This window comes from Corythoichthys intestinalis, chromosome 11 (assembly GCF_030265065.1).
Source record: "Corythoichthys intestinalis isolate RoL2023-P3 chromosome 11, ASM3026506v1, whole genome shotgun sequence".
NCBI classification, from domain to species: domain Eukaryota; kingdom Metazoa; phylum Chordata; class Actinopteri; order Syngnathiformes; family Syngnathidae; genus Corythoichthys; species Corythoichthys intestinalis.
The window spans coordinates 25845100-25870742 of record NC_080405.1 but is presented as its reverse complement, the minus strand read 5'-3'; the positions used below and the strand labels follow the sequence as shown (position 1 = coordinate 25870742).

Sequence of the window (25643 nt, the reverse complement as noted above, 5' to 3'; positions counted from 1 at the left end):
GCTGTTATACCGTCCTTACCAATGTTGAGCCCAAACCTGCACTCTTGAAACAGTATAATGTGTTCATCAAATATTGAACTTCCACAATTATATTGAATTGTTGATGATGGATTTATAACTTAAAACTTGAGTGTGAATGCGCAACAGCACTTCTCACACTAGTCATGATCTGATTAGCTGCATATCATCACATTCCATGAAGTAACATGGCCTTAATGCACAGGATTGCTGTGTTGTCAGATTCCAGACCTGATTAAGACAAAGTGGTTTTTAATTCAGTTCACTCCCTTATTAAAAGAAAAATCAGTTTTCAAAAACTACACTGTGCAACTGTATTAAAAATATTTCATTACTGTCCACATTTACTAAGTTTTTAGTTTCACAATAAATAATTTGTAATATTAATATGAAAATAATGTAAGTTCTAGTCATTCATCAAATGTGAAAGATAACTGCATTTAGCCACTGATTTACTGTACCTGTATATCTGTGTTTTCAGTATTCAGATTGCTCTAGTGGTTTAATGATAACTCCCAGACTGACATCCTATGATTAAATTGCATAACTTTTGTGGTTATAGGGGAAAAAAATGTTGAACAAACCTTGAATCTGCACGCTGAATGAACAAAAGACATTAAATATGTGTCACTCAGCATTTACAAAAAATGTAGGCATAAAAAAAAAATGTTGCCAGACATTTAAGCCGCTTTAGTGGCATCCTGAGACACACTTGGAAATAATCCCGAACATGTTGGAAAATGCTGTCTTTCCTTTTTGTTGAGATGCCACTGTTTTTGTGATATGCACAAGCGCGCACACACATGTGCCATTTGTGAACAATCCCTCAGACACAATCACTTTAGCACAGACTCTCTCTTTCTCAACGCGGCAAACATAATCTCTCTGTAACACACACGCACAGCAAACTCACACAAGATGTGAAGAACAGTCCTAACATTTGTCTCTGACAAAAGCGCCCTTCTTCATCAGTCAAAGATTTATTTGTCTAGAAGTGAGACAGAGGGAGACATTCATATTCTAATGGAAACGGACAGTGAAACTGACCACACATCTGGGTACAACACATCACTTTGATTTATTTGGCTCTTATATTAACACTAATTGGACAAATGTGTAGCTAAACATAAATGGCTCAATAATACTGGACTCAATAGTGTGTGAAATGTATCTTATATCACTTATATGTTAGGAAATCAACAACTGTAATTGTAACATATATATACAGTGGGGCAAATAAGTATTTAGTCAACCACCAATTGTGCAAGTTCTCCTACTTGAAAAGATTAGAGAGGCCTGTAATTGTCAACATGGGTAAACCTCAACCATGAGAGACAGAATGTGAAAAAAAAGACAATCACATAGTTTGATTTTTAAAGAATTTATTTCCAAATTAGAGAGGAAAATAAGTATTTGGTCACCTACAAACAAGCAAGATTTCTGGCCGTCAAAGAGGTCTAACGTCTTCTGACGAGGTCTAACGAGGCTCCACTCGTTACCTGTATTAATGGCACCTGTTTTAACTCATTATCGGTATAAAAGACACCTGTCCACAACCTCAGTCAGTCATACTCCAAACTCCACTATGGCCAAGACCAAAGAGCTGTCGAAGGACACCAGAGACAAAATTGTAGACCTGCACCAGGCTGGGAAGACTGAATCTGCAATAGGTAAAGCGCTTGGTGTAAAGAAATCAACTGTGGGAGCAATTATTAGAAAATGGAAGAAATACAAGACCACTGATAATCTTCCTCGATCTGGGGCTCCATGCAAGATCTCACCCCGTGGCGTCAAAATGATAACAAGAACGGTGAGCAAAAATCCCAGACCCTGACCTAGTGAATGACCTACAGAGAGCTGGGACCACAGTAACAAAGGCTACTATCAGTAACACAATGCGCCGCCAGGGACTCAAATCCTGCACTGCCAGACGTGTCCCCCTGCTGAAGAAAGTACATGTCCAGGCCCGTCTGCGGTTCGCTAGAGGGCATTTTTATGATCCAGAAGAGGACTGGGAGAATGTGTTATGGTCAGATGAAACCAAAACAGAACTTTTTGGTAGAAACACAGGTTCTCGTGTTTGGAGGAGAAAGAATACTGAATTACATCCAAAGAACACCATACCCACTGTGAAGCATGGGGGTGGAAACATCATGCTTTGGGGCTGTTTTTCTGCAAAGGGACCAGGACGACTGATCTGTGTAAAGGAAAGAATGAATGGGGCCATGTATCGAGAGATTTTGAGTGAAAATCTCCTTCCATCAGCAAGGGCATTGAAGATTAGACGTGGCTGGGTCTTTCACCATGACAATGATCCCAAACACAAAGCCAGGGCAACAAAGGAGTGGCTTCGTAAGAAGCATTTCAAGGTCCTGGAGTGGCCTAGCCAGTCTCCAGCTCTCAACCCCATAGAAAATCTGTGGAGCGAGTTGAAAGTCCGTGTTGCCCAACGACAGCCCCAAAACATCACTGCTCTAGAGGAGATCTGCATGGATGAATGGACCAAAATACCAGCAACAGTGTGTGAAAAGCTTGTGAAGAGTTACAGAAAACTTTTGGCCTTCGTTATTGCCAACAAAGGGTACAGAACAAAGTATTGAGATGAACTTTTGCTATTGACCAAATACTTATTTTCCACCATGATATGCAAATAAATTCTTTACAAATCAAACAATGTGATTTTCTGTTTTTTTTTTTTTCCCCACATTGTCTTTCATGGTTGAGGTTTACCCATGTTGACAATTACAGGCCTGTCTAATATTTTCAAGTGGGAGAAGTTGCACAATTAGTGGTTGACTAAATACTTATTTGCCCACTGTGTATGATCATGTTGAAAGAGCTTTCATGCCTGCATGTGAATCCACATATTATTTATATGATATGACTTGTGGATATTTTAACATTGCATGACATCAATGACACAGCTCTTATATATGAAGGTAGTTGTTAGTGTTACAGCATACTGATAAACAGAAAGTCAGTGTTAGTCAAGATATCTAACAATCAAATTTGTGGGCCTAATTCAGTAAAAGATATTTGTGTTGAAACACAACCATTAACCTCTAAGTGGTGCTAAAGGATGGGTTAAGACAGACTATTACAGGTGTCCTTAAGAATCTACTGTTTGGAACATCGGCAGATATCTGCATTTGTAAGCCAATAGCAAATACATAATGGCAAAAGAGTTTAATAAACTATTCACTGAAGGCATGGCTTTATTGAACTTGATTGATTCAAGAATTCTGCATAATAAATAAAGAATTGCCCACACGAGGAGGCTTTCTCCACTTTTTATCCAATTAAGGCATTCTATAGAATTTGAGGGATATTGCAGTCTAAACCATCATACCAATTAAACCAAATTAAAAAAAGAGAACATGTACATTAAAAATAGTCTTAATCAAATTAACATTGAACACTCTTAAAACCTTCAATGTTCCCTAGATCTGAATAAGAATCTGGTCCCCAAAATCATACACATGAAAAACAGTATACACATAGTTCACACTCAGTAATACATTTGAGGATATCAATTCCTGTGCAAAAGTCTTGGCCAACCGCTAGTTAGTTCGTTTTAATAACCATTTCAACAACAGCACTTTTTTCATATTAAAAAAGTAAAACGTAAGATACAGAGGAAACATATTTCTTTTTCGTTTTGCTTTGAGAATAAAACATGGATGAACACAGTACAGGAATAATGTAGAATTTATCTTTACCTTTCAATCAGGATTAGGGAATGAATGGCTGATGATCCAGAAGCATAATAGCACAGTACATCTGCTGTCCACCATAAACCAAGAGGCACCTAGCTTACTCAGTGATGAATAGATGGATAAACAAACAAATAGGACGATACACCATTTTTTGTTGTTGTTTTATTTACAGTTATGTACTGTAAGATTGGATATTTAATAGCACTCACATATACTGTACCCGCATTGTAACTGTGTTGCTGTGAAGTTATTACAGTTTCTTAATAGAACATTCATGTTTTTAAGGGTTCTTTGTGTGACAGTCATCCTTTTTTTTTATATTCTGTGATTCTACCCCTTTTTTATTTTCCCTAAATCTGTTACCTAGAATGGGTTCCTGTAATTACAAGACTTGTCCATTGTTACAATGCAGTCCTCATTTATAAGTTATTTTATTGAAAAGAAAACTGAAGCAATTCCAAGTCAGAATTAAGATATTGCTTAAGTGACAAAGAAGTGCATTTTTAGGTTTAAAAATACTAAATGACTTGAGAAAAAATGCAAAGTAAAAAGCTTCCACCAGTTACAGTGGCTTGTCGCTGGGCAAACGTATTGTGGTTGAGTCTCTTGTTATTTACATCTTTATGAACATATCCTTATCCAGTTTTTATTTTATTTCTGAGTGTGTCTTTACCTCACTGTTCCCTCATAGAAGGTGTGTCAACATTCCCCTTAGATCACTTGTATGTATGTAGATTTAAAATCTGTTCCGAGAGCATTTTTAGCATTGCATTTGTAAATACCAGAGTTCATGAGCACTGGATTCTGTATTACCAGGCTACCGTCCTCTGTCATGTGGATCCCTCCTTGAACTATGTAGCGGTTATGTGGAATCAGCGTTGTACGGCCAGGTAAAGTCCAGGAGATTTCCGGCTTAGGTACACCTGTTGCGACACAATTTAACTTAACAGGTGATCCACGGTTCACTCTGGTGATGGAAGGCAGCATGCCTGTGATGCGTGGTGGATGGACCATTACTGTGATAGGGTACGACAATGTTGATGTGCCAAAAGAGTTAGATGCTTTGCAGATGTATGTTCCTTTGTCAAAAGTCGCAATCTGTCTCATCTGGAGGGTCCCATTGGCATGAAAAGTAACTCGGCCAATTGACTGAGGTTTATCCAATGTAAAGCCATTGGGTAGGGTCCATGCGATCGATGCCTGCGGCCAGCCATCCGTGATACAATGTAAGTTGAGAGTTTGGCCATATGTGATCTTTATTCCACCTGAAAATTTGAAATACAACAGTACTATAAGATTTGGCTATGAGACAAGTAATATCAAGTGAAACGTATATTTTACCAGTCGGTCCTCTGATCACTGGCTTCCGTCCTGCTTCCAGTGCATAACGCTTCTCTGCTTGCCCAGCCACATTCTTTGCTAGACACCTGTAGACTCCCTTATCATTTGCAGAAAGCTGATGGATCCACAGAGTTCCATTTCCCTGATGGTGGGTGAAGCGTTGTAGTTTAACACCAGGCATCAATGCTGTCCCATTGGGTAGTATCCATACATACTCTGGATTTGGTTTTCCACGGGCAAGGCAGTGCAGATACAATTCCCCACTATTATCTTTTATCGATAAGAGTTCTATGTTAGGAACAGCAAAACTTGGCTTTTCTGCTATGGGAGCTACATCTAATTCAACTAAAAGGGATGCTTCTCCGAGTTGGTTTTTTGCCAGGCACATGTACCTCCCTTCATCTGTTTTTCTCACTCCTCTCACTTCCAAACTCCCATTTTGATGTACTTGGAAGCGACCACTTAGGTAGGAGAGTTGGAGTGATTGGCCGTAAGGGGTAACCCACCAAACCTTTGGCTCAGGTTTCCCTTCGACCTTGCAATCTAAGAGTACAGTTTGATAAGAAATGCCTGTAACCTTTTTGACACTCTTCCCGTTGTTACCGTTGATAACTGGTTGCTTGGATTCAACCTCAAGAATAATGTTTTTAATGTCATCGCCAGCAGAGTTTCGTGCCACACAGGCATATTTCCCTTCATCAGTAAGTGTTACTTTTTTCACCACCAACATGCCATTTCCCACTATCTCAAATTTATCCGAGAACGTGGGAATGACTTCATTTCGTGGTGAGATCCAGAAGACTTGGGGTGTGGGTTCACCAGTAGCCTGACAGCTCAGTTGAGCAATTTCTCCATATTTTACCGTAACCTGGGATGGAAATTTGAAAGTAATCCTTGGGGCGTTCGGGCCAACCTTGACACTAACTTTCCTCTCATCTTTACCAAGTTTATTCTTGGCATAACAAGTGTAGTCACCCTCGTCTTTTTTGTCCATCTGCTGGAGAAGTAATGTACCATTGCCAAAAATAACATAGCGACGATTGCGATAGCCACTGTCATCCGACTGGAGGGCATTGTTGACTAGCGTTCCATCTGGTAGACTCCAAGAGACTTCAGGATCTGGGAGTCCTGTTGCAACACAGTCGACCTAAAAAAGATATAAAACACAAATTGCAGTAACTGAAGTAAAATTGATTTACTGACGCCCATAAAAAAAAAAAAAAAAAAGTTGTATTTAAATTGTTAGTTACATATTCCATGTTTTCACTTCACCCTCTCAACCACAATGCTGCGTGTGATTTAACCTGTTTCCTGTACAAACAGTACCTGGACGTTTTCTCCAAAACTGACTCTCGGTTGTACTGTTCTCACATGTTCGATTCTAGGCGGGGTCATCAAGACATCCAACTAATACAGAAATATGGAACAAATTAATGAGAGGGGAGACCTACATTTTTCTTCACATTGTATACGGTCACTACTCATTGTGTGAACATTGAGAGAATAGGAAGTATTGTGGCAAATATAAATAAATACACATGCTAATTGGTAATTTTTTATCATACCCGAAAGACCTCCATGTCCTCTCCATTGGGTCGCTGAAAAAAACACAAATAATTTCCTCCATCCAGCTCTGTTAACTGAAGTATCCTCAGGGTCCCATTCCGGAAAACTTTAATTGGTCTCTCTGGACTAGGAGCAGATAAAAGCGAGAGATTATTTCGGGATTAAACCATACTCTAGTCTGATATCAGACCAAATAAAGTTTCCCATTCAAAATCTGTATTCGGTAACCTGTAGTGATGCTCCATGATGATTTTAGATGGCAGTTGCCAGACGGTCCCCCTTGGAGATCCAATTGACTCTGGACAGTGTAAGTAGACAGCAGAACCATACATGGCTGAGACTGAGTGCTGGCGCGATGGCACTGCATGATGAGTAGGAGGGAAAGGAAGAGAAGGATGGCGGAAATGTGAAGAGGAGTCTGCCCGCACTTCAAGACGCACGGTTCTTTTTGCAATGCCCACCGTGTTTGTGGCTGAACACTCGTACCTGTGTGGAGATCAATGAAAACCTAAATTTATATTTTAAACATGTACCAAAACTAATCACAAGCATTTGTTTTAGAAACTTCTATAATTGACCAACAGTGAAGACATAACCGATGGTATCTCTAATTATCTTAATTTGACCACTCTTTCATTAAAATGATCGAATAACACAAACTTTCAAAGTGACCCTTAAGAATATACTTGTTACTTTACTCTCCAATTATTTCATGGATAATCTCATACCTCCCTGCATCAGCTGGTAAGACATTTTTGAAATACAGTGTCCCATTGGGAAAGACAAAGAGTTTATGTCCCAGAAACTGTGATGGCCTAACATGGATCCCTGATGGCAGTGTCCACTTCAAAGTGGGCAAAGGTTCACCCTTCATGGAGCAATGGACATATACGTTCCTTCCTGTGTAGATGTAATTAGTTAATACATTGCATTGAGTGTATTTTTACTCATTAGGCTACAGTAGTTATGACTTTATGGACATTGTATGTTCCATACCTGTTGGAATAATCAAAGTGTCACTTGCAGCTTCACTGATACTTGGAGGTAAAGCTGCAACATGAAGATGATAAGTGACTGTATCAGCACCTGCTGCATTACTTGCAATACATTTATAGTCTCCTTTACTAGAGAAATTGGTTGACTGCATTTGCAGTGTTCCATTCTCGAGCAGTGACATTTTAGAGATGGGAGAATTAATGGTCCCAATTTCTCGGACAAATGTTCCATCTGGTAGAATCCAAGAAATGTGTGCTGGGGGTTTTCCGGAAGCAAGACAGTCAAGGCTCACGCCTTTCCCAAAATAGTTTGCGATCTCTGTGGATCTGGGAGGTTGGATCTTGGGGGCCTCAGTCTGGACCGCTAAGGTAATAACCATGCGATCTGATCCAAATTTATTCTGGGCAGTGCAGAGATACTGGCCTCTATCCTGCAGCTGTACTGTTTTGATTACAAAAGTTCCATTTTTGAAGACTTCAAACCGGGAACCATGCTTGTTGTTGGCTGGAATGGTGGCACCTGAAGGGGAAATCCCCCACCCCCAAAAAGGAAGAAAATGGATGAGTCAAGCACATGTAGAAAAATCCAATGTTCATCTTCATATACTGGTCCTTCTAAAAAAAATTAGCATATTGTGATAGGTTCATTATTTTCTGTAATGTACTGATAAACATTAAACTTTCATATATTTTAGATTCATTACACACAACTGCAGTAGTTCAAGCCTTATTGTTTTAATATTGCTGATTTTGGCAAAAAAGTAAAAAAAAAAAATTTAAAAATCCCTAACTAAAAAAATTAGCATATTTCATCCGACCAATACAAAAAAGTGTTTTTTAAAACCAAAAAAGTCAACCCTCAATTAATTATATCAGCTATGCACTCAATACTTGGTCGGGAATCCATTTGCAGAAATGACTGCTTCAATGCGGCGTGGCATGGAGGCAATCAGCCTGTGGCACTGCTGAGGTGTTGTGGAGGCCCAGGATGCTTCGATAGGGCCTTAAGCTCATCCACAGTGTTGGGTCTGGTGTCTCTCAACTTCTTCTTTACAATATCCCATAGATTCTCTATGGGGTTCAGGTCAGGAGAGTTGGCAGGTCAATTGAGCACAGTAATGGCATGGCCAGTAAACCATTTACCAATGGTTTTGGCACTGTAAGCAGGTGCCAGGTCGTGCAGAAAAATGAAATCTTCATCTCCATAAAGCTTTTCAGCAGATGGAAGCATGAAGTGCTCCAAAATCTCCTGATAGCTAGCTGCATTGACCTTGCCCTTGATAAAACACAGTAGACCAACACCAGCAGCTGACATGGCACCCCAGACCATCACTGACTGTGGGTACGTGACACTGGACTTCAGGCGTTTTGGCATTTCCTTCTCCTCAGTCTTCCTCCAAATTCTGGCACCCTGATTTCCTAATGACATGCAAAATTTGCTTTCATCTGAAAAAAGTACTTTGGACCCCAGAGGAACAGTCCAGTGCTGCTTATCTGTAGCCCAGGTGAGGTGCTTCTGCCGCTGTTTCAGGTTCAAAAGTGGCTTGACCTGGGGAATGTGGCACCTCTGTAGCCCATTTCCAGCACACGCCTGTGCATGGTGGCTCTGGATGTTTCTACTCCAGACTCAGTCCACTGTTTCTGCAGGTCTACCAAGGTCTGGAATCGGCCCTTCTCCACAATCTTTCTCAAGGTGCGGTCACCTCTTTTAGTTGTGCAGCGTTTCCTGCCACACTTTTTCCTTCCCACAGACTTCCCACTTGGGTGCCTTGATACAGCACTATTCGCTAAGAAATTTCTTTCTGTGTCTTAGCCTCTTGCATGACGATGTCAATGATGGCCTTCTGGATAGCTGTCAGGTCGGCAGTCTTGCCCATGATTGCGGTTTTGAGTAATGAACCAGGCTGGGAGTTTTTAAAAGCCTCAGGAATCTTTTGCAGGGGTTTTGAGTTAATTCGTTGATTCAGATGATTAGGTTAGTAGCTTCTTTAGAGTACCTTTTCGTTATATGCAAATTTTTTGAGATAGGGATTTTTGTTTTTCTGGACTTTTTTTGCCAAAATCATCAATATTAAAACAATAAAAGGCTTGAACTACTTCAGTTGTGTGTGATGAATCTAAAATATATGAAAGTCTAACGTTTATCAGTACATTACAGAAAATAATTAACTTTATCACAAGATACAAATTTTTTGAGAAGGACCAGTATAGTAAAACCGCACAAAATGTTGCATCCAAATGCAAAACTCAACATTCTCGGATTTAAAAGGTTGCACATGGCTTCACTATTTCAGCATTTTACCTGTGGATACCTTTGTCCATGAGATGCTTGGTTCAGGAATTCCCGTTGCTTCACAATGTAGAACAACATCACCCTCTGCCAGGACTGACACACTGGCTTTGTTCACTGTAGTGATGCGAGGTTTGGTCCTACCAACACCAGCTCCTAACAGCATCACTTCAAAATTAAATCATCAAAACATTTTTCAATAAAATGCTTGTACTAGTATATAAAAATGCATACCTCTAACTGGCAAATGAACTTCCTGCTGTAATCCTGGGGTTGTAGCATGGTGAGCGTGAGGAATCAAATTATAATCAGAGAAAGAGGATGCTGTGGGTTTACTGATGTTTGTAGGTTGCAGGGCAGAGGAGTGTGTCGGTACTGGTGGTCTGAGGAGTGAAGGTCTTGCAAGAGGTTTGAGACTGGGTTGAATTTGGTTTGGAGGATTGTTGTTGTTTATGCGAGGTTTGGGTGTCACTATCTTTCCAAGCTGGGATAGACGGTCGATATATGCCTTGAAAAAAAATGTAAACATGCAATTAGTACAAACATACACAATGATTTTCATAACCACAAATGACCAGAGATGTACAGTACCTGTCTATATCTGTTCCTCAACTTAGATAGCAACAGTTGATCTCTGATTTGAGTCCTGACATCCAAAGGATTATTTTGATCTGAAGAATGGATTAGTGTTGGTTCGATGGTCCTGGTTGTGGGTTTCAATGTTTTATCTGTGATCTCTGGTCTGTTGGTAGCAACTAAGTTTTGGGCTTGTCCATGAGGAAAAAGTCTGGTTTCATGTGTAGGCAAAATGTATGGTGCAGCACCTGGAAGATAAAGCAAATCATGTAGATATCTGAAACATACAGTACAGCAACAAGCCAACACAGAATGAGCAATTTAGTTGTTTTGACTTAAGTATTAACAATTACAAAACATATTTACAGTACTTACCATGCTTGGGATGAGGAAATGACCGTTGCCCAGGCCACTGAGGATAAATAGGGTAATGATGATGGTTTGAAGGCCAGTAGGAAGTTGGGACAATATGGGGAGGAAGTGGTGGGCTTCTGAGATCTACATCTCCCAGCTTCTCTAGATTTCTGTCTTTATGTATGTGTGGCATCTGAGCAGAGTTTGGTTGCTCTGGCACTTGCCTGTACTGATGTAGCCAGGGGTGAATGGAGACACTGGGAACATAAGGGTTTTCAGACTTTGCTTTTGCATTATTCACCTCTTTATTTTCCATGTGAATGTTGTCTTTTTTCAAATTTTCCATACTTGGATCTGAATCGTTGAAGATTACTTTGTGAGATGCAACTTTAGCTTGGGTAGGTGATATTTGTTCAAATGAAGGCAGAATGTTTGATTTTGGTGTTTGAGATGTTGAAATTGAAAGTATGTTATCCGACATATCATAACTCTGTGTAACTAACTCATTTTTAGGTGATTCGGTCTCTATCGCTAGCGCTGTGTTCATCGTTTGGGTTCCGATTCCTGTAATTATTGTTTTTAACCTTCTCTGCGTTGCATTCTTTTGTACATCAGAAGAATTTTTTAATTGTATTTCTTTTTCACTCACTGATTGAGAACCTCTCTGAGTACTTTCAAGATCTTGAACTGGATTATGAGTTTCAGAGTTTGATTCTTTTCTTTCATCCATGCTTTCACTATTCTCATTATCTCCAACTTGTTCTATCTGATAGTAAGGAGTCACAGTGATTTGTTCAGATGTTGTCCAACTAGAAGTGGTGTTGGTGGTTGTAGTAATAATTGTTGACATTGGTGGAGGAGCATTAGATTTGAGCGCTATTGAGGAATTCAGAAATGATTTGATGTCAGGAATAATTTTTCTTGCAGGTGGTTTTCGTCTTCTAAAAGGTGGCCTTCTCCGGTTTGAGCGACCAGGGATAAATTTCCTGTTGCCCGAACCAAATTTCAGGGTTTCAGTTTTTTCAGCTGGGGTTCTGACAATTAAAGTTACTCTGTTGTTTTTCTCTGTTATCTCACTAATATTTTGAAGGGAGGACTCTGTACTTCTGATCAGTTGTGTCTGTGAAGTTTTGGGTCGTGATTCTTCCGTTGTTGATTCTTTCCAATAGTTAGAAGTAGTTGTAATGGGAAAATTGTTGGCAATTTTATAGGACGAAATTGGAGTTGCAGGGTTGGGCAAACTGTCCAGGGCACTTACAGTGGTAGAATCCAGTAATGGCAACTCTGGGTCTTGTGCAATGGGTAATTTAGAATTGGCTTTAGCCAAAACCTCTGCCCAGTAATTTGGTTCCAATGTCTTCGCAATGATGGTGGGTTTTCGTTTAAAATCTCTCTTTGAGTTTTTGTTTGAAAATGAATCAGGATTGCTTTGCTGGTTTCCCAATGTTGGAGCCTGTGTTGCAAAAGAGCGAATTGTTTCTTGGTAATCTCCTGCGGAACCCTCTTCTATATCAGGGTTTAAGATATTCTGCCTTGTTTCTGTCTTTTCTTCAGAGTTATAAGGCAGCTCTTCCCCTGTTACCTCCACCATGTGTGACAGCATATCAACTCCATAGAGATTTGAGGCCAAACAACTGTACTCCCCTGAATCTTCTACCATCAATTTCCTCACCACCAAAGTACCATTCTGCATTACAGCTGCCTTTCTTGTCTTTTGTGTCGGGAGAAGCACTTTATTTGTGGGCATGTACCATATTGTTTGACTAGGTTGCACTGATATGACCTCACATGGGAGGGAGATTGACCCTCCCTTTTCAACGATAATTTTCTGGCCATTAAAAGCAGAAGGGCTAGGCAATCGTTCTTTAATAGTAAGCCTCAAAGAGATCAAATCCACACCTGCCTTTGTTTTGATCATACAGTGATATAGGCCAGAGTCAGACTGAGATGCATTCATGATCACGAGATCTCCCGTGTCATCAATTTGGAGTTTATTAGTCAAACTGTCCACGATTGACAAATCTGGAAGCATCCACTCCACTTTCACCCCCTGCTGTGAAGTGACAACACTACATTGCAAATGAACTTTTGACCCCTCAAGAGCAGTCTTAACCCGCCCTGCAGTCCCGCGGTCAATCATTGCCCAAGAGGAAGTAAGGTCATCGTCATCCTGCTGCCGTCTGTGGCTGTTGATTATTCTGGTGATTATGGTCGTAAAATCCATAACCAATTTCTTGGTTGTTGTTTGTTGTCTATTAAGTTTTAACGTGACTCTGTGTTGAAGCAACCATGCTGGTTCTGCCACCAAATAACCCTTTAAGTCTGTGAAATAAGGTGAATTTTCATTTGCAACTTGGGCATATTGATAAGTTGCTCTGCTGGTGTTATGTCTTTGTTGACCTCTTTCCAAGATAGCGGGACTTTCATAGTAATATGCGACCAGTTGCCAAAGATTTTGTAATTTTTCCCTATCAATCTCACACTCAAGGATAGTTGCCAATGATACATTGACAGACAGCCCTTGAGCCGACCGTGGATTTATCGTCCAGTTTATATCTGAACTGTCTCCTGGGTGCCGCATTTCACAGTCGACATGAGCATTATTTCCATGGCTATCTGAGAAGACAAAGCTTAGGTGGCCCAAGGGCTTCTCAAAGTCCCGGGTATATGGGAGGTCAGGTTCTGTGTCAGATTCAGCCCATAGAGGGTTGTCCCAGAGTTTGAGGGACGAGCGAAGAACTGGTCTTTCACAGGTTAGCTGATTTTCACTTAATGCAAAAATGTGGGTTCCATTCAGGGGTTGAGGAGAGAAACACTGAGGACAAATTTCTGTTGTACTTGTCTCACGTTCCTTTTTACATTTTATTACTCCTGAGAAAAGAACAGAAGAGATTAAAGTTTATTAAAGTTGTGGAATCGAAAGGTGGATGATAGTAAATTGGGCAATTATGGATTGACCATTGAGAGCTAAGCATGCTGAAAAATATGTACAGTGGGGCGAATAAGTATTTAGTCAACCACCAATTGTGCAAGTTCCCTACTTGAAAAGATTCGAGTGGCCTGTAATTGTCAACATGTGTAAACCTCAACCATGAGAGACAGAATGTGGAGAAAAAAAAACTGAAAATCACATTGTTACATTTTTAAAGAATTTATTTCCAAATTAGAGTGGAAAATAAGTATTTGGTCACCTACAAACAAGCAAGATTTCTGGCCGTCAAAGAGGTCTAACTTCTTCTAACGAGGTCTAACGAGGTTCCACTCGTTATCTGTATAAATGGCACTTGTTTTAACTCATTATCAGTATAAAAGACACCACCTGTCAGTCACACTCCAAACTCCACAATAGCCAAGACCAAAGAGCTGTCGAAGGACAACAGAGAAAAAATTGTAGACCTGCACCAGGCTGGGAAGACTGAATCCGCAATAGGTAAAACACTTGGTGTAGGGAAATCAACTGTGGGAGCAGTAATTAGAAAATGGAAGACATACAAGACCACTGATAATCTTCCTCGATCTGGGGCTCCATGCAAGATCTCACCCCGTGGGGTCAAAATGATAACAAGAGCAAAAATCCCAGAACCACACAGGAGGACCTAGTGAATGACCTACAGAGAGCTGGGACCACAGTAACAAAGGCTACTATTAGTAACACAATGCGCCGCCAGGGACTCAAATTCTGCACTCCCAGACGTGTCCCCCTACTGAAAGTACATGTCCAGGCCCGTCTGTGGTTCACTAGAGAGCATTTGGATGATCCAGAAGAGTACTGGGAGAATGTGTAATGGTCAGATGAAACCAAAATAGAACTTTTTGGTAGAAACACAGGTTCTCATGTTTGGAGGAGAAAGAATACTGAATTGCATCCGAAGAACAACATACCCAATGTGAAGCATGGGGGTGGAAAGAATGGAAAGGATGAATGGGGCCATGTATCGAGCGATTTTGAGTGAAAATCTCCTTCCATCAGCAAGGGCATTGAAGATGAGACATGGCTGGGTCTTTCAGCATGACAATGATTACAAACACACAGCCAGGGCAACAAAGGAGTGGCTTCGTAAGAAGCATTTCAAGGTCCTGGAGTGGCCTAGCCAGTCTCCAGATCTCAATCCCATAGAAAATCTGTGGAGAAAGTTGAAATCAGTGTTGCTCAACGACAGCCCCAAAACATCACTGCTCTAGAGGAGATCTGCATGGAGGAATTGGTCAAAATACCAGCAGCAGTGTGTGAAAAGCTTGTGAAGAGTTACAGAAAACGTTCGGCCTCCATTATTTCCAACAAAGGGTACATAACAAAGTATTGAGATGAACTTTTGGTATTGACTAAATACTTATTTTCCACCATGATTTGCAAATAAATTCTTTAAAAATCAAAGAATGTGATTTTCTGTTTTTTTTTTTTTTTCCTCCACATTCTGTCTCTCATGGTTGAGGTTTACCCATGTTGACAATTACAGGCCTCGCTAATATTTTAGGGTGGGAGAACTTGCACAATTAGTGGTTAACTAAATACTTATTTGCCCCACTGTAGGCCTATCGGTTGTTTTTGGTGCTTTATGTTGTTTTTTTTCCCTTATGAAAAATCTAATGACACAAATAGTTAAACTGCACTTTTGGATAATATTTTGTAAAACTACAACCTGATAATGGTTAATTACCTTCTTACCTAAGGCCCAAGTCCAATACGCCCCACTACTCTTTCCTTATATACGGTAATTGATTGTTTTGTGTTGGAATACAGAAGAGTGAAATCTGTAGTAATTTTGCTGTTGATCTGGAAATTTCATTTCTATAAGAGTTGTAATTGATATTTTTATGTCATACCTTCATGTGTAGAGCTCCACTGCAGCAGCCAGTGAAGTTGACAATCACAGGTCCAAGGGTTACCATTAAGAGTGAGAATTTCCAGTTTTGGAGATGTGCTCAGTACAGTGGCAGGGAGATGTTCCAACAAATTGTCTGAAAGGTGTAAATGTCTGAGACAAAAAACAAACAAACTCAGATTCCTATTCTCCTTGTCTAAGCAGCTGAACAGGACAGGTAAAAAGAAAATGAAAGAATGAAGGAATGAATGAATTAAAAAAGTTCAATCAACCAGGCTGGTTCTTTAGAGGTAGTGGAAAATTCACGTGTTAAGATTTTAAACTTGAACTAAGGGTGTAAAACAAGCTTTGTAAGATGTTTTGAGAAAGGTTGTGCTCATTATTCTAACAAAAGAAATATGTTGTTTTGTCAATTTAATCTGTCATGAGCTACAACTGTTACTGAATACCACAATAGAAAGATAAATAATATTATTTTGTATCATTTTATGTACTGGTATTTGCTTTTGATTAATGTTTATAACAAGACAACAACAATAAATTTACGCAAAAGTGCATTTTTGTTGACTTACTTGAGTCCAGAGGTCCAAAAGTTCCCTAGTAGTGACACTGTAATGAAGGTATGAGGATGGAGCTCTTTAAGAAGGTTCCCTTCCAGTTGAAGTAGTTTGAGAGAAGTCAAACCCGAAAACGAGTATGGCTCAATGAAGCTGATGAGGTTGTGGTCCAGGTGAAGACGAACCAAACCCACCAGACCATCAAACAGACCAGGTTTCACTATTGGTAGCTTGTTATAACTCAACTTCAATATCTGAAATTTTAAATACAGAGTCCATATTACGTTAAACATAACATGGGTAATGATGCAACACACTCACACACACAGTACCTGTAGTGACCGCAAGCTGTAAAATGTCCGCGGGTGGACTACGTTTATGTCATTGCCATGCATCAAGAGCATTTCAAGTTGCCGTAGTGACCTGAAATCTGACACTTCCAGCTCAGTCAAACTATTATATCTGTGAGGGAAATTTAAAAAAAAAAAGAAAAAAGGTATAACTCACTGTAGGTTTTAGTTATTATTTTGTTGTGGAATTGACAAAATGAAGTGCCAAGACCTCAGGGGATCACAAGACACTGAATAAAAGTGTCAAGAGAACTCATGAATAATTCCATCTATTCCTATATTCAGTGATACGTGGCGATTTGGCATTCCTACAGTTGGCAGTGGTTTTGGATTGTTGTGCCCCATGCTAACGGTGTTGGTAACATACCTGTGAAGCAGCAGGGGCCTTTGTGAATAGAGCTTTGGCATCCCAGTAATTAAAATACAAAGAGCTATTGAGAAACCTGCAATGTATTACCTACAGTAGCTTTCAGCACATTACAATAAGTATACAGTTTCTTTCCAAGAATCCTTCAGATGCAAAATATAGTACAGCAAAGCTGATGCTTCAGTCAGGTACATTATTCTTAAAAACAAAAAAAAGGATGAATTAATTTTGGCAGCTACACTAAGGCGTTCCAGATTCAGAGGTTCACATCTACTAAGAAGTATCATAATAAGTGCCGTTTGCCATTTAAAAATGCTTGTTTGTGTTGGTACCTAACCTTTGAAAATAGCAGAAGTTGACAGCAAAATGACTTTAGAAGTCTACAGAAACATGTTGTCCGAAGTGTAAAAAACACTGCCCCCAAACTGATTACAGCAGGAGACGACCAAACCAAAAAGATGGGCAAGCCGTGGAAGCTTTAAGACTGATAAATCCATTTCCAGATTTAAAACAAACATGTGATCAGTTGCCAAATAGAATACTTGTGGTAAAGGGATTAAGCTTCACAAAAATAAAAAGTGCGAATCTGGAAACATCACAAAAGAATATCTACGTTTGGTCACTGGTCACAGATTTGATGCAGTTATTGCAAAATAATTTGCAACTACTATATTATATTTTAGTCACTTTATTTTATTTGTTGGAAGTGACTAAAAGAGTTGTATTCAACACATATTTTCAGAATACAGCAAAAGTAAGCGTATTGGCCTTACTGTTCAAATGCTTTAGGTGGAGAGTGTACGGTACATCTGTGACTAGTTCTGACTGTCTCCTATAATCCATGTTACATTTGCATGTAAGCAAATGCGTTGTTTATCTAAAAAAATACTAAATGCATTGTTATTTAAAGTCTCATTGTGTCGGAAATTAAAAAAACATATTTTTTTAAAAATGGCATTCTTTGCCGTGTTCCAAGAAAACATACTTGTTCCGTTATACACTGAAAAGCAAACCTATTCTTACACTTTTAATATCTTTGATTAAGTATAATTACTCCTCCAACTTGTGTATTTACTGGACAAAGTTACATTTAAATACTGACAGAGAATATTATTCTATTGTGGTCCTGTTATTTTGGTTTCTCTCCATACGTTCCTTGGCAATATTCCCTGAGAGGATAAATATTGAGAGCTGCATTTATTTATTAGTGTATTTCCATAGTGAAACTAGAATAAAGATAAACATTAAGGCCACACATGTAAATAAAACCCACATAATATGTTTGGTGTGAATGTATACCAAAGCAGTGCTTTTGAACTATGGGTAAGTGGGTGGTCTGGGATTTTGAAAGTCCATTACTTTCAGTTCCCTGAAGGTCTGGTCCCCCTCCAAATGTCTGGTCTGCTGATGTGCTCTCTTGGTCTCTGTGTGATCATACTCTGAACCACGTAAACACATATGCAACACAAATGAATAACATACAATTACCATGGAACGCTTCCTTAGAGTGAGGGCCATTAACTACTCAAATTCAACCAGGGAGCACTTTCAGCATTGCTCCCCTGTGAAAAGTAGGGTCCTAATAGTATATTGAATGAGTCTGTTTACTTTACGTTCGTGTAAGTTTGTTCGTTCTATTTCCTCACTGTAATAGTACATTTGCAATCTATTGCAGTCTGAGTTTATAGAAATAAGAGCAGTCTTGATGTCACAGAATTGACTTCCATTCGTTTGTCAAGTACTTGAAAAGTTGTATACTAACAGCTTATGATGTTTTCCTGTCTAATAATGTTGCTATTTCTCTTTCTTTCTTTCTTTCTTTCTTTCTTTCTTTCTTTCTTTCTTTCTTTCTTTCTTTCTTTCTTTCTTTCTTTCTTTCTTTCTTTCTTTCTTTCTTTCTTTCTTTCTTTCAACCTTCTATTCAGTCTTGAGGCCCCACCACAGCATAGAAACAACTCTGATCATGATGACACATAATATCTGCCTGAAAATTGATGCAAGCAAAGTCTCAAACTTAGTTCTGGAAGACCTGAGTGTTTCCTTTGACACATTCAATGATGTGATTCAGCGGTTAGAAAACTACATGAGAATCTGCTATTGTGCTATAATGATTTTAAGGCTGTAGGGGAGTACATACTCTGTTGGAAGTGGCAACAGCATCTCAGGCTAAATGACCAATCCTAGTGGAGTTACCCAAGTTTCATTCCCGGGACTCTATTTGTCAAGCCTTACACACTTCCAGCAAAATTCAGACAAAACTCAGAAACTGGTGATTCTCTGTGGCCCACATTAGTAAAATAATAATGAGGAAGTTAGAATCACTAGCTTATTTGTAGATCCAGACCTGAACCCAGACCTGAATTTCAACAGCTTGATTAAATAGATAAAATCAGCAGCGTTTTACCAACCAAAAATGATGGGTTAAATCACCAGGCCACAATTTTTTTCATTGTCAAATGCCAAAACAAATTTAATTTAAGAACAAGTACAATATGAACCATGGACCTTCTTGTCACCTGCTGGCTACCAAAGGCAGTTTTATGCTATTAAAACAAGAAATAGTTTTCCAGAGGCTGTGACAAAAAAAAATCAGGCTGACAACACAGTCCTTTTAAGTTGTTCATAAATCAAGCTAAAGTATTTGTACTTTTCATAGTAGTATAAATTGACCATCAACTACATTCAGCAGACTCTGATCCTGTATATAAAGTTCTCCAGGTGCAGCCGGTTGCTCAGGACAAACAGCGTTGTACTCTGCACTTGAATTCATCCAATGTCAGGACGAAATAATCAGGCAAAGGAGAGAGGTCACCATATGGAGCACAATTTCCCACTACGGACCCACTCAGCTGACTGGCTAGCCTGTCTCAGACCGTTTGTTGTCACCTGCTGTCACCGCTGCAGCTGGGCAGAGCTCAACACTCCACCACGGAATGCCATGCTTCTAACTGCAGACAGCTGTGCTACACAGTGAGTAACTGCAATGTCAAGGGGGGCAGTCCTGTCAGCAAAGAAGCAGTGAGTCTCAATTTGATTACTGATAATACAGCTCGTGTCTTACCCAAAGTTATACTCAGCTTAGCCAATCACAACATGGAACTATTCGTGTTCATGATTCTGATCTTTCCTCATTAGATTAATGCTTTATATCTTTTCAACATCCTGAGGTAATGCAAATCTCACACAATTCTGAACATTATCATTTTTTAACTCATCTATCCTATGACCTCAACTGTTATCCCACCTGTTATCTTGACCTTAAAAGTTTTTTTCTCAAGCTAAGTCTTTGATGCTAAGTGCTCGTTTAACAGCGCAGATCTCCCTCGCCAAATTTAAATTCTATTCAGCTAGTACAGTATATCATCGTACCAAATGCGCCTCATGTCAACCGTCCACTAAGCAAACCACTTTCTTCTTATGTAGAGGATGTATGGCGCATAGAAATTAGCCAATATTTTAAAGGGAAAGTGAGGAAGCCTGCCTATTGGTCAAAGGGAGTCGGTAGTGCTTAAACCTTCAGTATTACAGACATATCCTGCCCTCTTTCCAAAGCATAAGCTTGCACCCGTCAACAAAATTACCCAAACCTGTTCCAGAACACACCTTTGCTTGATGCAGACTAGCATTGATTTAGATGGGTTACAAAAGTAGCGCCTAACATTTTAACACAAACAAAAACGCATCTCTTACAAATAATAACATTAGTCTAGCTGTTCTGCTACAAGATAAAGCTCTATTACACAAAAGACAAGGTCTACCGATTAAGGACTTGAGCACCTGAATTGTCACATTAGACGTTCGTATCAAACGAGCCTCCTATGCAAATTAGTTTACCGTACATCTGCAAACAATGGTGAAACTTTTTCTGCAACCTTTCAAATTGATAAATGAAATCCACATTCAATACAACCAAAACAGTGACTAAGTTATTTATCTACTCATTGTGCAAGACCACTGCATTGAAAGCTTCATACGCTATGCCAAAGCCCACATGGAAGTGATTAAGAGCTCTCCCCAGGTCAGTTTGGAAGCACATGTTGGTACTAAAACTTTAGCTCTTGACAGAACAGAACAGACAACAGAAGTTGTCATATTAAATGCACAATGAATTGTGTGTTGGCTAGCTTCCTGATTACTGCTTTGATGTTTAAAAAAAAAAAAAAAAAAAAAAAAAAGTATACATTTTTCCAAAAGTGCAATTTCAAAGTGTAACCAAATCTTACCCCAGGTTGAGCCGCTCTGTGTCCTTAGGAAAGTTTTTGGGTACAGCTGTCAGATGTCTGAATGTACAATGAACATCTTTAACACTCGGACAGCTACAACTCTGTGGACAGGGAGGCTCAGCTTGTACAGGGAAACTCTGCAATAGGGGAGACAAGAGAACCCAAGTGATCCAGTATCAGTGGGCAGAGGTAAAGTTAGGTAACAGAACAAGAGAGAATGGAGTTTGGCAGCTAAAAAATGTAATTGTGACAAGAAAATTGACGACACATTCATTGAGGATGATGAATGGATAGCCTAGGAATATGCAGAAAGCGTGACTGACTCTATAGTTAAAAAAAAAAAAAAAAAAAAAAAAAAGAAAGTAGAAGCTCACCAATAACCTAGTCCATGTAATAAAGATAGAAGATATTTACCATTAGACATAGTAGTGATGTGAGGAGAAGGGAAACGCAAACAGCGGCTGGCCTGCAGAGGATCTTAGTGTACCACCACAATGCCATGACTGGATCACTGAAGAGACTCAAGCCATTAATATATCTGCATGAGGTGAGAATGTAATTTAAATTAAATGTACAGATTACCAGTGCATTTAAATGGGTGCTGTAGTTAACAACTGGCACATTAATATACACAGTGCAATCCTGTCATATTTACCTTAAAAAATTCAATATGGCAGATATTTACACTGTACATTATGTACATTGTATGCACTCTATACAGGATATTTTTAACAAAGCTACAGTAAATCACCAGTATTTACAATGACTGCTGACATTCATCTGCAAGATTCCATCATTTTTTTTAGTTTCCATTTTTTTCTCTGGGTCCTTCCTAATTCAATGCCAAATTGAAGTCCAAGAAATTATCTCATATCTTATATTTGGTCAATGATGTACAAATCTATACATATTGCACTGAGACCTGCAATTCTTATTCTTAATATATTTGACCAAGTGTTACTTGACAGTCTTCACCCTCACCTCGAATATTTCTAGGATACGAACTACTTCTTCTGGTACCAAGACTTTAAAGACCAATAAAAATCCAACTTGTCTCCCATATCAAGTGGTCTGGAATTGTCTTCCTGGTCAAAGCTACATTTCTACGTGGTCTTCCTCACTGATGGCTTTACCAGTCCCTCTGGAGACAGTGGGAAAGGACGGAAGTAACAGAAGACAGAAAAAAAATAAAATAAAAACAGGTAAAAAGTGAGAAAGTCTCGAATTGTCGTCTTCATGGAAAACAACGTTTTAATATGCTCTATGAATGGCGTTTTCTTGTTAATGGTTACTGACATTGGCACATTTACATTCTTTTGCAGTGCACCCATTCCAGCCTGGTACTTCCTGGTAGCTGTGAACAGGGCCACACAGGGTGCAGCCGACTTTCCAGACTAAGCTGAAAAGGCACACTTGTTGAATAGATTTAAGCTTCCAAGCAACAGAGGGTGACCTCTGGGAACTCCAAGGGGGAGAATCCCTGCAGTCCTTTGCCTCATATGTCATTCAAAACTGTGGATGGTGTCAGATCAAGTAATCATCAATAAAATATGTTGAAGGTACCATTTGGATGTTATCAGGTGAGGCTGGCACGTTATGGTTTCAAGCGAGACAATGCTAGTTTACATTACAGCTCATGTAGAGATGATCTCACAAGAGCTCATTTACCTATTTGATCTTGAAATAGCATTAGGCTTTAGGTAAACGAAAATCCAGATATTTTCCACACAAAAATGTAGGGTAAAAATGGATCAGACCAGTTATGACTGGATTACCAAGAATGTAAACTATGTAAAAACTCTACAATCTACTGTTGTAACATCTTGTACCTTTAAAAAGACCCAACATTGGCATCATATTAATTTTTTACGGGACCCAGTGGACCTTGGCTTAGGTAAGAAGACATTTTGGCCAAGGTACTCTGTGTACCTCAAGCTGTTAAGATCACATATTCATGGCAAAAACATCACACTGACGAGCCAACTAACAGCTTCTCCATTAAGAATGACAAAGAATTTCCACTTTTTTTTCTATCCAGGTCTATCAATCGCTTTAGCTTTATCTGAATGGGTAACGGAACACAATATATTTGAAGAAAATAAAAACATTTCTGTAAATTTGGTCATTTAAGAACATACCAACATAAAACAGAAGACATGCAAAAATCATTTGTATCATTAAATTGTGTTAGACTCTGAATTAAATCAGGTGGGAATCAACATATTTTCATGCACTCACCTGTAAATTCCTCCATCAGATAATACGAACTAATTAAAACAATGACCACTGAACAAAGTCCTGGAGCTTTGACTGCTGCTTTAAAAGTTTTACAAGACAAAGCAAGCGTAAAGTATCCAATTGGTGTGTCAGTCCGCTTGATGCCTGCTGACTTGTAAAAGTGAGGGAAAACAACAGAGAACACAAGCAGGGATGGAGCTCTGCGAGTGTGCTTGGATTAGTTTGACCCTCTGTTGGTCCTCAAGGCATCTGGATTTCAGATTAGCTTCTTTCCTCCTTTCTGGTCCCTTTTGGTGTGTTCACACAGGAATGCTGCACAACTTCTCCATCCCCTCCTACACCTACGCTCCTTTACTTCACCTCCCCAAACTTTCCCTTCCTCTCTCTGCATCAATCTGCTAAAAACATTAGGGTATTATTTTCAAATTTTATTCCTTTCTTACTTATTCTTCCGGTTTGTTGTTTGCCAACTATCGCAATCTCAGACATTGTTTCTCACGAAATTATGTTCCCTTGCTTGGAAACTATTTGCAGAGATGGTAAAGAATATGGTGGTGGTTTATTTTATGTGAATGTTGTTATTATTCATTTACAGGACTACATAACATCTGTATTTTGGCCTGTTTTACTGCAGCTTCTCCTTGACGGAATAGAGAGATTTCAAGAAAGAGATTGCATTGGTCGTGGTCTAAATTCACTCTTGAAGGTATTCGCTTATTCCTTTTAATTGTGGTTACAGTTTACAGTGGTGTTTAACTAGACTGCATCATGCTGTGAGCATTCGAGTCAACTTTTGTGTTGGATCACACCCCAGAGTGCATGTCTGCTCTGCTACTGCATAATCAGAGGTGAATACCTGGGTTTGGCTTATAGCTTCTCTCATAAAACCCAGAGGCATGGTTCACTCCAAAGTAAGGGGCTGGCTGGTCCAAATCATAGTATTTGATCTCATTACCATTTGGGAACAGTAAAGCTGTTGACTTGTTCATTTTTCCTGGGTCAAGCTCCAAACAAATGTATCTCAATAGGCCTTTTGTACACACCGTTTTCACTTTTTTAGGCAGGGTAGGGGAATGGGTCTGCCAGGGCCATCAAGACATAATTAAAGCTCCCAACATGTCCTAATGAAAGGCTGTTCATGTTAGAAGAAATTTATGTTGAGAAAAACTAGTAAATATATTTAGTTTTTTTTTACATGCTATCATTAACGTTTTCTCTACTAGCGATTCTTGAAGTATCACTAATGGTACCACGAGAACTCATTTTGTAATAAAATCTACTGTGATAACAACTTTGGAAAATTTGACAGTGTTGAGATTTTTGAAGAAAAAAAATTAATACACTACAATACACAATTGATATTGAAACGTTAATTCAATTCATACACTTGCACTTAAACACAATGCAGGCTTTTGTTCACTCAATTATTTTTTTTTAATTCTTCGGCTCTCTCAAACAGAAGACAACTGTTCGTGACTTAACACTATCTGTCGACACCTGTCTTGTATATGCACACACATGTCAGTCATCAGCTCATTATAATGCCAGTTTCTAAGCCACATGTAAGACCTGGACTTTCTGCCAAATCATTTTGGCAAAATGAAAACTTTAATATGCAAGAGATGAGGAGTCATAAATGTGGTGTCGCAAGTGCCATGCCTGGAGTGAATCTCCCGTTTTGTTCTTGTTGTTATTTAATTTTATAGCATTCTTTTGTACAGCAATTGACTAGCCAACTGTGTTTCAGTGTAATATACTGTATATCCAGGTTAGTCATTTGAAATGCTAAGATTCTACAATACATCCTGTTTTGACAAGTGTTCTCCATGACTGTTTTTGAGCACATGTGTGCATTCTAAAGCAGTGTGTGCCTAAACATAACATTTTATCCCACATCATTCATCTCCAAATATTTTTGTTTTGATAATGAACTGTATAGCAATATCATATGTTTATTGTGATCATGATCACTGGAGGTTCAGCGTACAGTCATGTTATTCTGTCTCAACGGGTTTATATATGTGGGACCTCCATCACAACTCTGTCTCTTGAATGCTTAAGTGAAAGTTTGTAATTTTACGCAGTGTTACTGTAAGATCATATGGACTTTTAACAAATATGAACAAAAGTCTTTTTCTTGAATAGCAAAATGCTCCTTTTGTTGGTTTTCCCACATTTTTCTGCAACTGTTTTCCATCACATTTCGCCCCCTACTCACTTCCCCTCTCC

At 39.1% G+C, this 25643-nt stretch overlaps 1 protein-coding gene across 3 annotated transcripts; it reads right to left on the bottom strand.

The window, feature by feature from the left end:
* Window positions 1-2835: 2835 nt before the first annotated feature.
* Window positions 2836-23774, bottom strand: si:ch211-159i8.4 (matrix-remodeling-associated protein 5). Of its 3 annotated transcripts, none has more exons than XM_057849582.1 (18): window positions 23415-23774; window positions 22158-22317; window positions 21591-21714; window positions 21177-21313; window positions 16569-16698; window positions 16252-16490; window positions 15681-15832; window positions 10878-13727; window positions 10518-10750; window positions 10161-10434; window positions 9939-10094; window positions 7638-8156; window positions 7370-7541; window positions 6870-7127; window positions 6641-6767; window positions 6402-6482; window positions 5076-6222; window positions 2836-4999 (listed from the first exon to the last, which is right to left on the bottom strand). In XM_057849582.1, exons 3-18 carry the CDS (start codon window positions 21675-21677, stop codon window positions 4446-4448), a joined length of 7116 nt encoding a protein of 2371 aa, XP_057705565.1. In that variant the 5' UTR covers window positions 21678-21714; window positions 22158-22317; window positions 23415-23774; the 3' UTR covers window positions 2836-4445. The 3 variants fall into 3 exon arrangements, with proteins under 3 accessions (XP_057705565.1, XP_057705567.1, XP_057705566.1); XM_057849584.1 differs by having other exon boundaries at window positions 9939-10082; XM_057849583.1 differs by lacking the exon at window positions 22158-22317.
* Window positions 23775-25643: the final 1869 nt, after the last annotated feature.

What these genes read in the sequence shown, in the direction of transcription:
- si:ch211-159i8.4 (XM_057849582.1), bottom strand. Translation starts at nt 21,677, where the DNA reads ATGGCATTGTGGTGGTACACTAAGATCCTCTGCAGGCCAGCCGCTGTT. An exon ending in ATTTCCTCATCCCAAGCATG is followed by an intron (nt 10,751 to 10,877) that starts GTAAGTACTGTA and finishes TTTATCTTCCAG; the next exon opens with GTGCTGCACCATACATTTTG. An exon ending in AGTGATCAGAGGACCGACTG is followed by an intron (nt 5,000 to 5,075) that starts GTAAAATATACG and finishes TCAAATTTTCAG; the next exon opens with GTGGAATAAAGATCACATAT.